The 14,311-nt window shown below is 46.5% G+C and overlaps 1 protein-coding gene across 1 annotated transcript in view; it reads right to left on the bottom strand.

Annotated features, from left to right (window-relative positions):
• Positions 1-2,355: 2,355 nt before the first annotated feature.
• plcl1 (phospholipase C like 1) overlaps positions 2,356-14,311 on the bottom strand; it is a 62,042-nt gene continuing 50,086 nt past the window's right edge. The window contains 5 exon segments of the mRNA XM_053440031.1: positions 2,356-4,747; positions 5,396-5,505; positions 5,888-5,963; positions 7,714-7,917; positions 10,585-10,947. Coding sequence (XP_053296006.1) covers positions 4,517-4,747; positions 5,396-5,505; positions 5,888-5,963; positions 7,714-7,917; positions 10,585-10,947 — 984 coding nt within the window. The 3' untranslated portion in view covers positions 2,356-4,516.

The following is a 14,311-nucleotide window of genomic DNA, read 5'->3' as shown; positions in this document are numbered from 1 at the left end:
ACTTTCAATAAATATTTTACTTCATCTGGAGTTTTTTTCTTCTTCTCTTTTCTCTTTTACAAAAACAGACAGTGGAGGAACCAACACGGGGTTAAAGGTCAGCGCTGGAGACACAAGTCAACACGCACACTGCAGATGCCACGTTATTACACAACCTAAGTTACACACCGCCAAGATACAACTGTGTCCACATCACGATGGCAAGTATTACACAACTCTCCGATTATTCAAATGTCTATCACGATTTGATCTGAGAACAGAAGCAGCATCACACACTGAGGAGCACAGAGAGGTGAAGCTCCAGGTTAAGACGTCTGGGTTTGACACGACGCACCCTGAACGCAGCGCCCCCCCCCCCACACACACCCCACCCTCACCCCTCCAGCTCCAGACCGAGTCCCGGTGAGAGACGGAGCCGAGCCTCGACCGGGGTCCGGGTGTCAGGGCTCAGGGTGCGACAGATACTGAACATCACGCTGGTGAGTGGCCGACAGAGGAAAACACTCACTTTTCAATACTGCAAAAGAAACTCGTGGTGGAGTAGAGTGTCTGGAAGGAAGCAAAGTGCAGAGACGAGAGGATGAAGAGCAGAGTGTGAGAGGATGAAGAGCAGAGTGTGAGAGGATGAAGAGCAGAGAGTTAGAGGATGAAGAGCAGAGTGTGAGAGGATGAAGAGCAGAGTGTGAGAGGATGAAGAGCAGAGAGTTAGAGGATGAAGAGCAGAGTGTGAGAGGATGAAGAACCTCGGGTGAGTCTCAGTGAGATGATTCAACGCTGCGCTGACATGAACAGGGACCAGCAGCTGACATGAACTGGGACCAGCAGCTGACATGAAGATGCAAAGAGACACTCCATCCAAACAGTTCAAACACAATGGTGTGTGTGTGTGTGTGTGTGTTAAATCATGGAGGACACACACAGGTGAGGTCCTGTTTGGATCATCAGGTTTTTCATCTTCCTGACACACGTCCACTTGCATCACTGTCTATAGATGCTCTTTGTTATTATAGACTGTAAATATAGATTCTGTATTTTCAGTCTAAAGTTAACGCCTGATGAATTATTACCAACTCCAAGGACGTTATGTTTCTGTCCATCCTAAGAAATCTGACAAAGGGCAGAACCCGGATTCTTTTCTTTCTCTGTCTTTGATGTCCTCGGGCATTTTGTGACATTTCCACTTCAGCTCAGGGAATAACTCAGGGATCCTGATGGGAAATGCAAAGTGCCACTGTATCTAATGAGCTTTAACTTAACTAGAAAGGAGCTAATTACAGACACCTGAGCCCCCCCACTGTCCACCTCCAAACCCTGTGACCTACATGTCCTCAGGTGAAGTGAATCCTTCTCTTTGACCCAGTTCTATGTTCATGTCAGGAGGCGTGTAAACCGGAACACAGGAACATAACACTGTGGTTTGTTTTACTGGAGCTGATGCATCATTAATGCACAGAGATCAGATCAATCTGGATCCTCCACCGAGCCTGTCGGAGGCAGTGCCGCTCTGCCTCAGTGCCGCTCTGCCTCAGTGCCGCTCTGCCTCAGTGCGTTCAGGAGGAAGCGTGGCGTGGTGGTTTGGCAGAGACTGTGAAAGCAGGAGAACCAGTTTGCATCACTGGGGCAGGAATTAGGGCACCGTGGTATCATGACAGACACGAGCACACCGGCACACACACACACATCCCCAAGCCTCCAGTGAGTCACGGTGATATTAATAGAGCAACACAGCAGGTGCTGTCGCTCTGTCTGTTGCTCACAGCCAATTATGAGGCTCTGCAGGTGTGCAGCCATGCAACCAAACGTTAATCCAACAACAGCCCCTTCCTCCTCCTCCTCCTCCTCCTCCTCTTCCTCTGCCACCTTTCAACCTTTGCTCTCTCCACAATGTCTTCTACTTTTAGAAGTGTCTCAGTCTTTTTCTCTCTCTTTCTATCTCTCTCTCTCTCTCTCTCTCTATCTCTATCTCACACACACACACACATGGAATCGCTGGCTTGGAAATGTTATTAGGTCAACTTCCTCCTCTGGCTGTGAGTGACTCAGTGCGTCGGCTCAGTCGCTCCCCACCTGGAGCCTCCGGTGGAGCAGCAGGAGCCACAGGAGGCAGAGAGGTGGAGGCATGACGGAGGTTAATGGTTTTACAGAAGGAGATGGAGGAGCACACGGATGAGAGAAGGCAACAGAACACTGACTGGATGAGAAGATGGGTTAGTCCCTCAGAACAGTTCTGAATAAGCACTTCAGTTAAACCTCAGTGTCTCGACCACGTCTCTGATAAAGATTCAACACGTCTTCTTCTTCTTCTTCTTCTTCTTCTTCTTCTTCTTCTTCTTCTTCTTCTTCTTCTTCTTCTTCTCTTCTTCTTCTTCTCCTCCGCTGCTGCACTTTGCTTTCTTCAAACGCTCGAAGCTGTTTTCAGACATGAACTCACAGAAAGCTCTAGATCCAGTTTGTGTTTCACATGTGAGGAACGCAGCAGGAGATTGTTCGGGTCCGACTCGATCACAACAACAGGAAATTGTGGAGAACATTCATGCGAGTGGGTGGAGTGGGTTTTGTTTACAGCTCATCCACACCGGAGTCGCCCTCTTCACCAGAGAGCTCTGGAGTCTCCTGGTCTTAGTCTGAGTCCTCTACGTGTTCGGCTGCTCTATCATCACGTTGCGTGTCGAGACACAACAACAAACTCGTCCCGACATTCTCCTGCTGTTTTCTCACGTGGACATTTTACCAAGAGGCTGCAGGAAAAGTTACACAACTTTCTCGGACCTTCTCAGCCCCTCAGGGAAAACAAATGTCTGAAATCAGATTAGGAGGAAATAGATTTAACCAAATCAGTTGTTTCGAGATTTTCCTGATGTGCACAAGATCTTTAATCCAATTTTCAAAAACACAAAATGTTTCTTTCTGATTTCAAACCTTATATTTTAAAGATAATTTAGCATTTCCGAGACATTGACTCTAAAGAAACCGAGGCATGAAAATCCCTGGAGAAGTGAGGACATGGACGTGGGACAGTATTGAAGGAGGTCTTTCTAATCCCGTTAGCTTAGTCCTGTGTGTTAGCATCACTTCAGTCACGTTTGGTTCAAACGCAGCATCACAAGAAACAAGAGAACGTACAAAAGCTCGGTTCAAAGAACGAGAACCAGGTGTTTGTTCTAAGAAGAAACACGGTTACACACAAAAGGCTTCGAGGAACGCCAACGTCACCGACAGGTACGCACAACCACGAGCCCAGTAGCACCTGCTGACACCAGTTAGTTGTGTTGTTTTCAATCGTTCGTGAGTTAAACACAACGTTTCATAACTCACAACTATTATTATTGCTACATCTTAAACTTCATCAACGCTGCGGGAATCTGTGGCTTCTACACACAAACACACACACACCGACCCACACGTGGGCGAGGAGGTTGTGTGATCCCCACATGTACTTCTACACACACACACATGTAGTACTACAGTAAATACACAAGGACTTCTCCAGTTACAGTACAGGTGGGATCCATTACACCTCCTCACGTTACAGCCGGGCCCTCGTCCAGTGAACGTGACCGAGGGGAGAGACCAGTGACCTGTGTGTGTGTCTGTGTGTGTCTGTGTGTGTGTCCACTGCTCATTCAACACACTACACAATTCATCCGTATCAGAGCAACCGGCCTCACACAGAAAACGGCTCAGGAGCTCAGTTTTTAGTTATGAAAATGAAATATTTACCAAGAGAAGAGACGCAATTAATTAATTTCACGTTATGTCTCCAAACAGACAAAGTGTTTTTGACCAGGAGGCGTGTCCAGCCAATCCGGTCGTTGTTAATAACTGTCAATCATCCTTAGCACAGTCACTCATGTTAATCTCACGTTAATTTAAAGCTTCTTCTTTATCAATTTCGATGTAGAAGGACATTTTCTTTACATGAAGCTTCGACTAAAGTTCAGTTGCATCAACTGCAGTTAAATCTAAAAAATAAAAAACGCTTTGAAAGTATTATTATACTGCAAATCTTCATCTTTACTTCTATCCCTCAATTCAACCCGTTCTGTAATGGCCCACACACAGAGGTCGTGATATCTGCTGAGGCTGGATCTCAATCCGTCTAAAACACCATCAGGTCTGTGAACACCCGCTCTACCACAGCGCCATCGTCACTATCCAGGTGTCTCTGATTTCTTTACGAGTCTCTCACAAAGTCGAGCAGGAGCCGTCGGAGGGTGGAGGAGCCACGTCTGCTTCTCCACCTCTGATTCAGCACATTCACGAGAAGCTTCTCCTCGGGCGGGAGCGTCAGTGATGAATGGATGAACTCACGTTAAGGCTTTAACAGATAAACTGTTCTAGGCAAGTCTACACACTGGGGACAGAGACTCCTCCTCTGGGGCCTCCACCTCCTCCTCTGGGGCCTCCACCTCCTCCGCTCTGCTGTTGCTCTGTCTCTCTCACATCCTCTGTATTTACTCTCTTCGCTCTCTCTCCGTCTTTGGCAGCGAGCTGGACCCGGGGGCAGCGAGCCGGGTCAAATGCGTCCGTTTCCGTGCGTGCTGCTGCGGCGGCCCGACAGCGAGTGGGAGGAGTAGTGCAGCTCGGCAGCGGAGAAGGTGGAGGACGAGGAGTTGGCGGAGGAGGAGGAGGAGGAGGAGGAGGAGGAGGAGGAGGAGGCGAGTCCGCAGGCTTCACAGGCCAGAGCCAGCTGCCGCAGAGCGTCCAGGGAATCCACCTTGGCTCCTCGTAGCAGATCGCTCTGACCCTGCAGCACAGGAACACATGTTATATGCAGCAGGATGTTCAGCACTTATTATTATTATTATTTTTATTGTTATTATTATGACTCCTGGAATGTGGCAGACGCCCTGAACTACTGCAAAAAGATTCAGCCGCTGATTTAAAGCTGCATCATTCATTTCATTTTATACTTCTGTCCAATATTCCCTCGTGTTTAAACTCTGTTTCATAAACATTGTTTTTATGATTTTCTTTATGAGTTTATATTTTTTGTTGTAAAGATCTTGTTACTTCTATTAAAGCGTAAAGTTCTATACAAATAAAAATAATTATTGTCATTAGTATCACAGTTGTGAATCGTTGTTTTTGCTCTGATGAGGAATTAAAACATTTTTTATTTACTACAACATGTTTAACTTTATCTGAACAACACAAAAGTTTGTTTTGTCTTTTATTTTGTTATGAAAGCTGCAGATTAACATGAACAATAAAAAAGAGAATAGACTTTTCTTTTTAAATGAAAACACAGAGGAAACCATCTTCCAACATGAATTTAATTATTAGTTTTTTATGAATCCTGATGAAGCTTCATTCCGGAGTGAGTCTCCGATGTCTCTGAATTACCATAACAGCCCACCACCATCACCATGATTCACTCCATGCTTCTCTCTACCTTCAGGACAGTGATGTTCCAGGTGAAGCTCTCCACAGCTTTGCACAGCTTCCGTCCCTTCAGTCCGTCCTTCTCCCCGAGCCGGGACAGGTCCTCGTGGAAGTCCATGCCTGCGAGACACAACCAGGAGTCTGTGCGTCAGCTGCCGTGGTGGGCGGGCGTCAGTAATGCAAATGTATGATAATACAAAGAGAACTGTCAAACCCATTCTGGGATTCGTGTGAATTACATTTGTGACTAACACAAAGCGTCGGGGGGCAGATACCGGATTTACATATTTACACAAAAGTAAAAGTTCCATCCCTCCTGACATTTGCCTTGTGAGTTAAAGGTCAGGAGTTATGAGAGGAGGTGAGACGGAGGAGAGGACACTGGTTGTTCTGCAGGGACCCGGCTGAACCATTACACCTGACCCACTGAGGGACAGGCGGATTATCACTGGAACACAGAAGCTGCAGCGTGTTACCAGTAAAAGAAGATATCTGCTCGTACCTTCTCTCTGCACCTGGGCGATCCTCTCCTGGACGGCGTCTGCGTTCTCGATCAGCTGCTTCTGAGCAGCGATCATCTGCAGACACACACACACACACACACACACACACACACACACACACACACACACACACACACACACACACACACACACACACACACACACACACAGAGAGAGAGAAAGTTTGGGTTTAACGTTTAAAGTAAATGTGAGTGAAGCCGAGCACTGATCAAACCTTATCTATACCTGCTTCAAAGTGGCGGGAGGATTTCCCAGCATGCATCTGGACATACACACACAATCATTCACTTCTATGGACAATCCCCAACTTAACGTTCATGAGAAGGATCAGTAAACCATGACATTCAGGGCGAGCAGGTGATTGGAGGAGAACATCAGATCCTGCAGCTGATTGGCTCCGGGGCGTTTAGAATAACAAACGCTGAGGGGAATAAATCCTGGATTGTGGATTGGGGGGGGGGAAATCTGGCTTATTTAGGAGACGTATATTTATGAGTGTGAGAAATTTGGAATATTCATTCTATTCTCAGTTATTAGATCAGTTTTCAACCAGTGACCTGTTTCCTGTGGCTACCCGCCCACAGGACAGGACATGACGCAGAGTCTCCGGGTAACGAACCGTACAGGACAGGACAAGGAGGCACAAGTTGTGGCATCAAAATTAGCATTTAGGTGAAATTAAGTGGGATTGTGGGGATTTAAGGATTATTTCTGTGTGGCTGAAGATGTTTAATGACAAGTCTGGATTAGTCATAACGGGAGGAAGAGGGAAGAGGACAGAACTCCGGCTACAGGGCAGCAGAGGGAGGAGGAGGATGACGAGTGTGTGATGACTAAGCTGTGTGTGTGTGTATACGTTTGTGTTTGTGTGTGTTTGTGTGTGTGTGCGTGCCCAGAAAGCCTGAAGAGCTGCGATGTAGAACTGGAGACCGACTGTGGCATCATGACACTGACCTGCTGGGATCACATTTGTTGGGTTCACACTCGAACATCATCCACTCTGCTGACATGCATGAACACAATGTGATGGCTGGGGGCTGGGGGGCTGGGGGGGGGGGGGGGAGGACACTGTACCGAGGCGTGTGTGTGTGTAGGTGTCGTCGCCGAGCGCTGAAACAGGTGGGAGAGATTCACCCTGGTCTGATGCAAGAGGAGAAGGAGTAGGAGGAGACGCAGCTGGCAGTGAGGGTGTGTGTGTCTGTGTGTGTGTGTGTGTGTCTGTGTTTGTGCTTGAGGAGGAGTGTGGGTGACTGTTTCATGCACGTCACCTCAGAGTGTCTTTCTGCATATTTAGTGTTCAGTGTAATTTCACGTGGGCGTGTGAGCTCACTCCGTCGGTTTCACTAAACAGATCCTGAACTTTGAGAAGCTGCAGAGAAATCGTGACCAAGCTGAAACTCACACATCCGGTTCCTCAAGAAACTGAACTAGAGCAGAAGAGGAAGAAGTGAATTCATCTGTATAAGAACAGGGACAAAGTAAAAGCATGAATTTTACATTTACTTTATTTATCTTTTCTTTATTTCATTCATTTAATCTATATTTTATTGTATTTTTTGACTCCCTCTTTCTTACCTGATACTTTTTACAACTTTACTCTTGTTGCAGAGATGACCTCTCCCCCTTTAACTGACCTTGTGTAAACCCACATATGATCATAAAAATGTGATTATTACATTATTAAATCATAGTGTTACAATAGCAGTTTGTTGTGCATCCTAAAAAAAACCTGTTGGCTCTGAAACAAAAAGGTGAGGAACGAGTGTGAGGAGGTTTGTGCGTCGTCCTTGTGCGTCTCACTCACCGTGTCGTAGGCGCTGAGCAGTTTGCGTGTCGGCTCCGACAGGTTGGCCAGTGGCTCCAGACAGGGGTAGCCCTCCCTCAGCACCATGGTGGCCCCCAAGGGCCCCTCGGGGCTCTGCAGCCTGGTGGCCAGGCTCTGGATGCACTGCTTGAGCTTGGCCACCGTGGGGAGCCCACACTGCTCCTTGAAACTGGCCGTTGTGCTCTGGAAACATGTGAAAGCAAAAAGAAACAGAGAGAGAGAGAAAGAAGAGATAGAATTAGATCAGACAGTTATGGCTGTAAAACACACACACACACACACACACACACACACACACACACACACACACACACACACACACACAGTTCACTCTCTTTCCTCTGTCTTCTGCTGCCCCTCTCGTGAATAAAATCAATATGGCCGTCATTTTAATTCAGTGAAGTCAGACTGGGTTTAAGCGCATTTGGCCAAAGAGAGAAGACGATATCTCATAAATCTGGAACGTGAACATTTGGAGGTTTGTTCAGCTGCAGCAGGTGAAGAGACTCAGAACTGGGTTAGTTCACACATCTGAGGAATAAGAGTCGTGTGTTATCACGCTGCTGAAATGATAAAAAAAAACTGGGTCATGTCATAATGAAGGTGAAGATTCATTTTAGCACATGAATAGAAAAACCGCCGCCGATGCTGTTTGCCACATGGCAGAGCCCCAACTGGAGAAACCATCAGCCCACCTGTGTGTGTGTGTGTCTGTGTGTGTGTGTGTGTGTGTGTGTGTGTGTGTGTGTAACAGACATTCAGCATGATGAATATTAAGTGACTCAGGCAGATGAGCATTCAGCTGGACTCACAGAGGGAGAAGGACAGAGTTCACGTCGGAGGGGAAGGACGATGTGATTCAAGCAGGCAGATAAATTTGTGAATGAACGAATAGTGTGTCTGCGAAGGAGAGTGTGTGTGTTTATGTGTGTGTCTCTGATGGGGGGGGGGGGGCTGCTACAGGATGATACACCAGATGACAGGGATTTATCTCCTGACAGATTTCTGCTGTACAGTTTTTTACTTAAGTCGATTTTCAACTGCTGTAGACGAATGAGCAGGAGAATCTAAGGAAACTGAGGAAGGACATGATTCTGCATCAGTGTGATGGAATATTTAGGTTTTTCCAGTGAGTGGATTCGTGGTTATCGACCCAGCTCCACATACAGTGTACCCAGTATACTGTGCTTGGAGGGCAGCAGGAGGAACCCAAGCTCAGAACATCACCAGGAAATACTCACAGTTTAAAAAACATCTGATTTTAAGACTGTTTTTTGTATTTGAAAATAATCGAATGACCATTTGGGAGCGAGCCAGGCTAGCAGTTTGCCCCTGCTTTCAGTCTTTATGCTAAGCTAAGCTAATCTCTCTACTTTACACACACAGACATCACAGCGATCTTCCTCATCCAGAACGTGAATATACATATTTCTAAATATGTATTTTCAACCTGCAGCTTTAACAGCCTCTAGGTTCCTTCTAGGTCTAGGTCTATTTTCTGCTGGTATTTATAGATGCTTTATAATCCTCATCTACTCTTAATAGAGACTCCTCTTTTGTCCCCTCTCCTCCTGCTCCTGCTCCTCCTCCTCCTCCTCCTCCTCTTCCTCCTCCCTCCATCTTCTTCATCCTACACAGACGTCTTGAGCAGAGTCTGATTTCAGCAGCGTCAGGAAAGCGACTCCGATTCACCGGAGTTCAAACCGGACATCATACCACCGCAGCCTAAAAATACAGAAGCTCAGAGACACCTGATCCTGAGTCTGTTATTGGTTTTACTTTGCTGAATCTTCAAGGATCAGTTCATCAATAAATATGACGGACATGGTGTCACTCATCTCCGGGGTTATTGTAGTTGGTTTGTGGATTTGTGATCGTCTCTTTCCAAGGAATCATGTCCTGGTTACTTTGGATTAATCCAAAAATCCTCACAGTAAACACTCTTCATATCTTTCAAATAAAAATATATATATAAATATTTCCCAAATGAGACGTGTTCAGAAGGAGGTCTGTGGATTATCAGTGTCGACACAGTGAAGAGAACGGGATTAATCTGCAGGACTGTTTGTGTAGAAAGTCGATTTACAGACAATATGATGGAATTAATACGTAACAGTATGAAAGGATAAGAACATGTTCTCAAATGATTCAAAAATATAAATTGACGATTCTGACATTTGAAAAACTGGATCCATGACGTGAAGCATTTCTGCATGAAAAACAAAATCCAATCAAGTTTCTCTGATCAATGAATCAGCTGATCTAATGAGCTGAGCTGCAAATATTGTAATGTCGAAAAAATCATAATATTATACTTGGAATTAAGTAGAAAAAGAAAAAGTTGTGGTAAAAAACTTGCGTGAAAAAGAAATACTTTCAGTTTGGATGTAAATTTGGGTGAACTGACCTTTTAGGAAAAATCAAATTATGACTGAACGAGTCTTGGAGCCCATCTGCTAACGTATGAATGTATGAATTCGTCTTCTGGGGCAATAGCCGATATTTTGGGGATATGATTATCTATCTTTTGTTCTCTGTTCAGTCTAAAGTCGACCAGTTTCTTTCATCGAACTTTTCTCCATAAAAACGGTGATACTTTCTGTAGGTGCTTTAGCTCCAGACGACATTTTGCCTCATCTCTATTAACAGCAACATTCAGATAAATGAAGAAGCTGAAGGTCGATGTACTTTGTTCACTGTGTTCTGCCTCCTCTGCTCTTCTACCTGCGGGCCACCAAAGCTGCTCAAACCTGACTGGTCCCAGTACAAACCGAAACCAGAAGCTCCCAGTTTATTCACACGTTTGTTCAGATTAAGCCCGACCAGCTTCCACCCGTGTCCCCGTCTCACCTGAGCGTCGTCCCTGAGCTCCGCCGCCTCCTTCAGGGCCCCCCCGGCCGTCTTGAAGGTCTCGTCCACCACCTTGATGCTGGTGTGCCTCAGCGTGACGTGGTCCCGCCCCCTCCGGCCCACCCGCCTCACCGACAGCCCCCGCCTCTGGGCCTTGCCGCCTCCTCGCCGGTTGGTGACGGCCACGTGGACAAACAGGCTGGTGTGGGGCAAGGGGTCTCCCACCAGGCCCAGCAGGGGCACGTTGCGGTAGCCGGGCTGGAGGCACTCGAAGGCCACGCTGTACTGACCGATGAAGTCGTCTCCGATGTAGTCGTCGTCCAAAACCACGAAGCGCAGCAAGGCCAGCTCCGGCATGTTGACCTGGAGGAGACAAGGGGAGGGGTCAGCACCTAGAAGGACCCTGGAGACATCGTGGTTATGAGAGTTGGACGACCTGGAAACTTGAGGTCTTAATTAACCATCTCTCAATAAGTTCATCCACTAGAAGAACAAACTCTATTTGAGGATCCAAGCTTCTCAAGGTTTCACGTGTTGTCACCTGAGAAGTCGCCTTAAAGGATTCTTCACATTATTCATCTGCTCCTGGTTCATTAAGTCGACTTCACTAAATGTTCTCATCAGTGAAAGATGATCAATTAGTCAGAAAACATCACTTCCTGTTAATAAGTGTCACTCAAGGAGCCGCTCAGGCAGAACGATGATGAAATATCACACGATGAAAACACGACTTTACATTTCAGATCCAACCTTCAGAGCACTTCACCTTCCCCCTCGGCTAATACCTCGATAAGTACATGCACAGGGTGACACACACACACACACACACACAAACACACACACACACACACACACACACACACACACACACACATTTTAAAAGGTCCAACGGTTCTGACGTTCCCAGGGAAACGAGGGAGCGCAGCCGGAGAGAAACTCTTTTGTTCCGCTCGCTGGTAAAAGCTCAGTTATTACAATAAGAGCAGCAGGAGAGATTTTCATATGATTCATATTCATCAACCTCAGAAGCTGTTTCCCACAAAGATGGAAAACTGAAACTAGTCTCAGCAGCTTTAAAAACCTGCTTCATTTTCACTGTGTTACTGTTGAATTTATCATCACCAATGTTTCTGTATGATGACGAACATGAGCCTGGTGGTTTATTTAGAATTAATCCAACAAACCCCGTCTGCTGCCATAAATAATAATAATAATATCCTCCTCACATGTTCTCTGGAGCGACGCCCCCCCCCCCCCTGTCGGTGCCACAGGTTTGAAACGGTTCTGGCTTTTCTCTGGATCAGCTGCGTTGTCTGTGTCATCTGTCAACACACACGTGCACGTCTCCAGTGACACGCGTGTGCACGTCGGGGTTCTGTGAACATGTTCCTGTTTGAAGATGATGGATGTGTGTGTGTGTGTGTGTGTGTGTGTGTGTGTGTGTGTGTGTGTGTGTGTGTGTGTGTGTGTGTGTGAGTGTGACAGGGACTTGTCTTACTAATGAGGACAAATTACAAGTCTTCATTGAATGAATGATTTGTGGAGAAGGTCAAAGTTAAAGTGAGATCAGGTTGAGGTTTGGTTTGGATTCAAGTTATTGTCAGAGTGATGGTTAGTCTAAGTTTCCAGGAGACTGTCCTCATTTCAACGGCTCCTCCAAACGTGTCCTTCCGTCCCAGCAGCTGCGTCCTTCCTGGTCCAACCTGTCCCAGGAAGCAGGGACAGCAGGAAGGGCGAGACAAGCTGGGGACCGTGGAAATCCTCCTGAGACCAGAAGGACTCATTTTGGTTTCGGCCTTCGAATTGGGATATTGTGTGTACGTGTGTGTGTGTGTGTGTGAGTGTGTGTGTGTGTGTCTCCACTCCCACAAGCGTTGAGTCAGGGCCGAGTTGTGGAGAGAGGAGCTGAAGTTTCATGCATGGGCAAGTTAGACAGACAGCTCCAGCAGACTGTGTGTGTGTGTGGGGGGTGTGTGTGTGTGTGTGTGCGCGCGTATGTGTGTGTGTGTGTGTGTGTGTGTGTCTGTCTCTCTCTCCTCTCAGTCTCCCTCAGACGCCCTGTGGCAGAGCAGTTCTGTGACACTTGATTCAATCACTTTGGAACCCAAAGGTTCTGGTGAGGAAACGATAAGGAGACGATAAAGAGACGATAAGGAGACGATAAGGAGACGATAAGGAGACGATAAGGAGACGATAAGGAGACGATAAGGAGACGATAAGACAGAAGGACGATAACTCAACATCTGTTCTTAGGTCCTACATGTGGAGCTGCTCCATCACAGGTGGAGTCATGGTGGACTCGTGACAGACGATACTCGACTCTTATTCTTTTCCTCTTCTGCAGCAAATCAGAGAAACTAAGCACAGAGACTCATTCTAAAGGCAAATTAAAAAATCACTTGAATAAAACCAAATTAATATCACGTAACACACGCAGGGTTTCATTTTCCAAAACCCACATCTGAAGAAAATAACGTTTTAATGTTTCTGCTTCGGGACAAAAGAAAGTTCCTCAAAACAAAACGAGCTGTTTGAAAAGCAGAAGTTAGAACCAGTGACAGTTTGAAATGTTTCGTCTCCGATGACTCAAGAAACACTTTGTTCCAACAGAAGCAGACAAATCCTCAGAGATATGATCCTACATTACCCACAATGCAAATTAACAGCCAACAGTTAAGCCTTGTGGTGCGTTCGTGTGCTCTCGAGATAATCAGAGATATTAGCTCCCGACGAGGAAACGTCACGTGAACTGAAGTCGAAACAACAACTCAGAAAGTCGGAGGAATAAAGTTTCAGCATCGACTTCATATCACGTGAACACAGTGATGTCAGAACGACTCGGCCACTGGGAGCATCAGAGAGAATCAGCTGAGATGAGTCAGCAGCAGATAATGAGCAGCAGAGAGGAGGAGGAGCCACAGACGTCTGGGAAACTCGATTCTTTCTAAGAATCCCACAGATTCTCAGACTTGAAGTCTTCAGAACCATAGACCTCACACAGCTGCTTTCTCTACTTCACATTCACATTCACATTCACATTCACATTCACATTCACAGGACCAGCTACAATACCTGTGCACACACAGAATCCTCAGAGTTCCTCTTGAATGAGCTTTAAATCAAACCTACACAACAGAGAAAAGAGCAGGTTCATCCATCATGATCTCAAACTGTTACACAACGATACACACTGACACACCACCATACACACTGACACACACACTGACACACCACCATACACACTGACACACCCGAGCTACTGTAAACACACTGAGAGGCTGTTTGTCAGCAGACAGCTGAGACAGCTGTTTTCATCAGGGCTGAGGAGGAAAACTACATTTAGATTGAGCTGAGTGTGTGCGTGTGCGTGTGCGTGTGTGTGTGTGTGTGTGTGTGTGTGTCTGTGTGTGTGTGTGTGTGTGTTTGTGTGTGTGTGTGTGTGTGAGTGTGTGTCAGAGCCTGGAGGACTAATGATGAAGACATATGAGCACACGCCTCAACAGGCTGATACTTCACCACTCAGCAGGACCTCCACTGATTATCCTGCCGCTGTGTTAACACGCCGCACAGTTTGTGTGTTTCTGAGTGTGTGTCTTTTCTACTGTGTGTGTGTGTGTGTGACATGACACACTGCCCCCCCCCAGAGCCACACTCGACCCGGTGGTTAGAATCCAAAAGGCTCAACGTGCTGCTCTCTGACGTACAGAAGTTTCTCAAGCTTCAAATC

This window comes from Pleuronectes platessa, chromosome 14, assembly GCF_947347685.1.
Source record: "Pleuronectes platessa chromosome 14, fPlePla1.1, whole genome shotgun sequence".
NCBI lineage: Eukaryota > Metazoa > Chordata > Actinopteri > Pleuronectiformes > Pleuronectidae > Pleuronectes > Pleuronectes platessa.
This window is presented reverse-complemented; position numbering and strand designations above follow the sequence as displayed.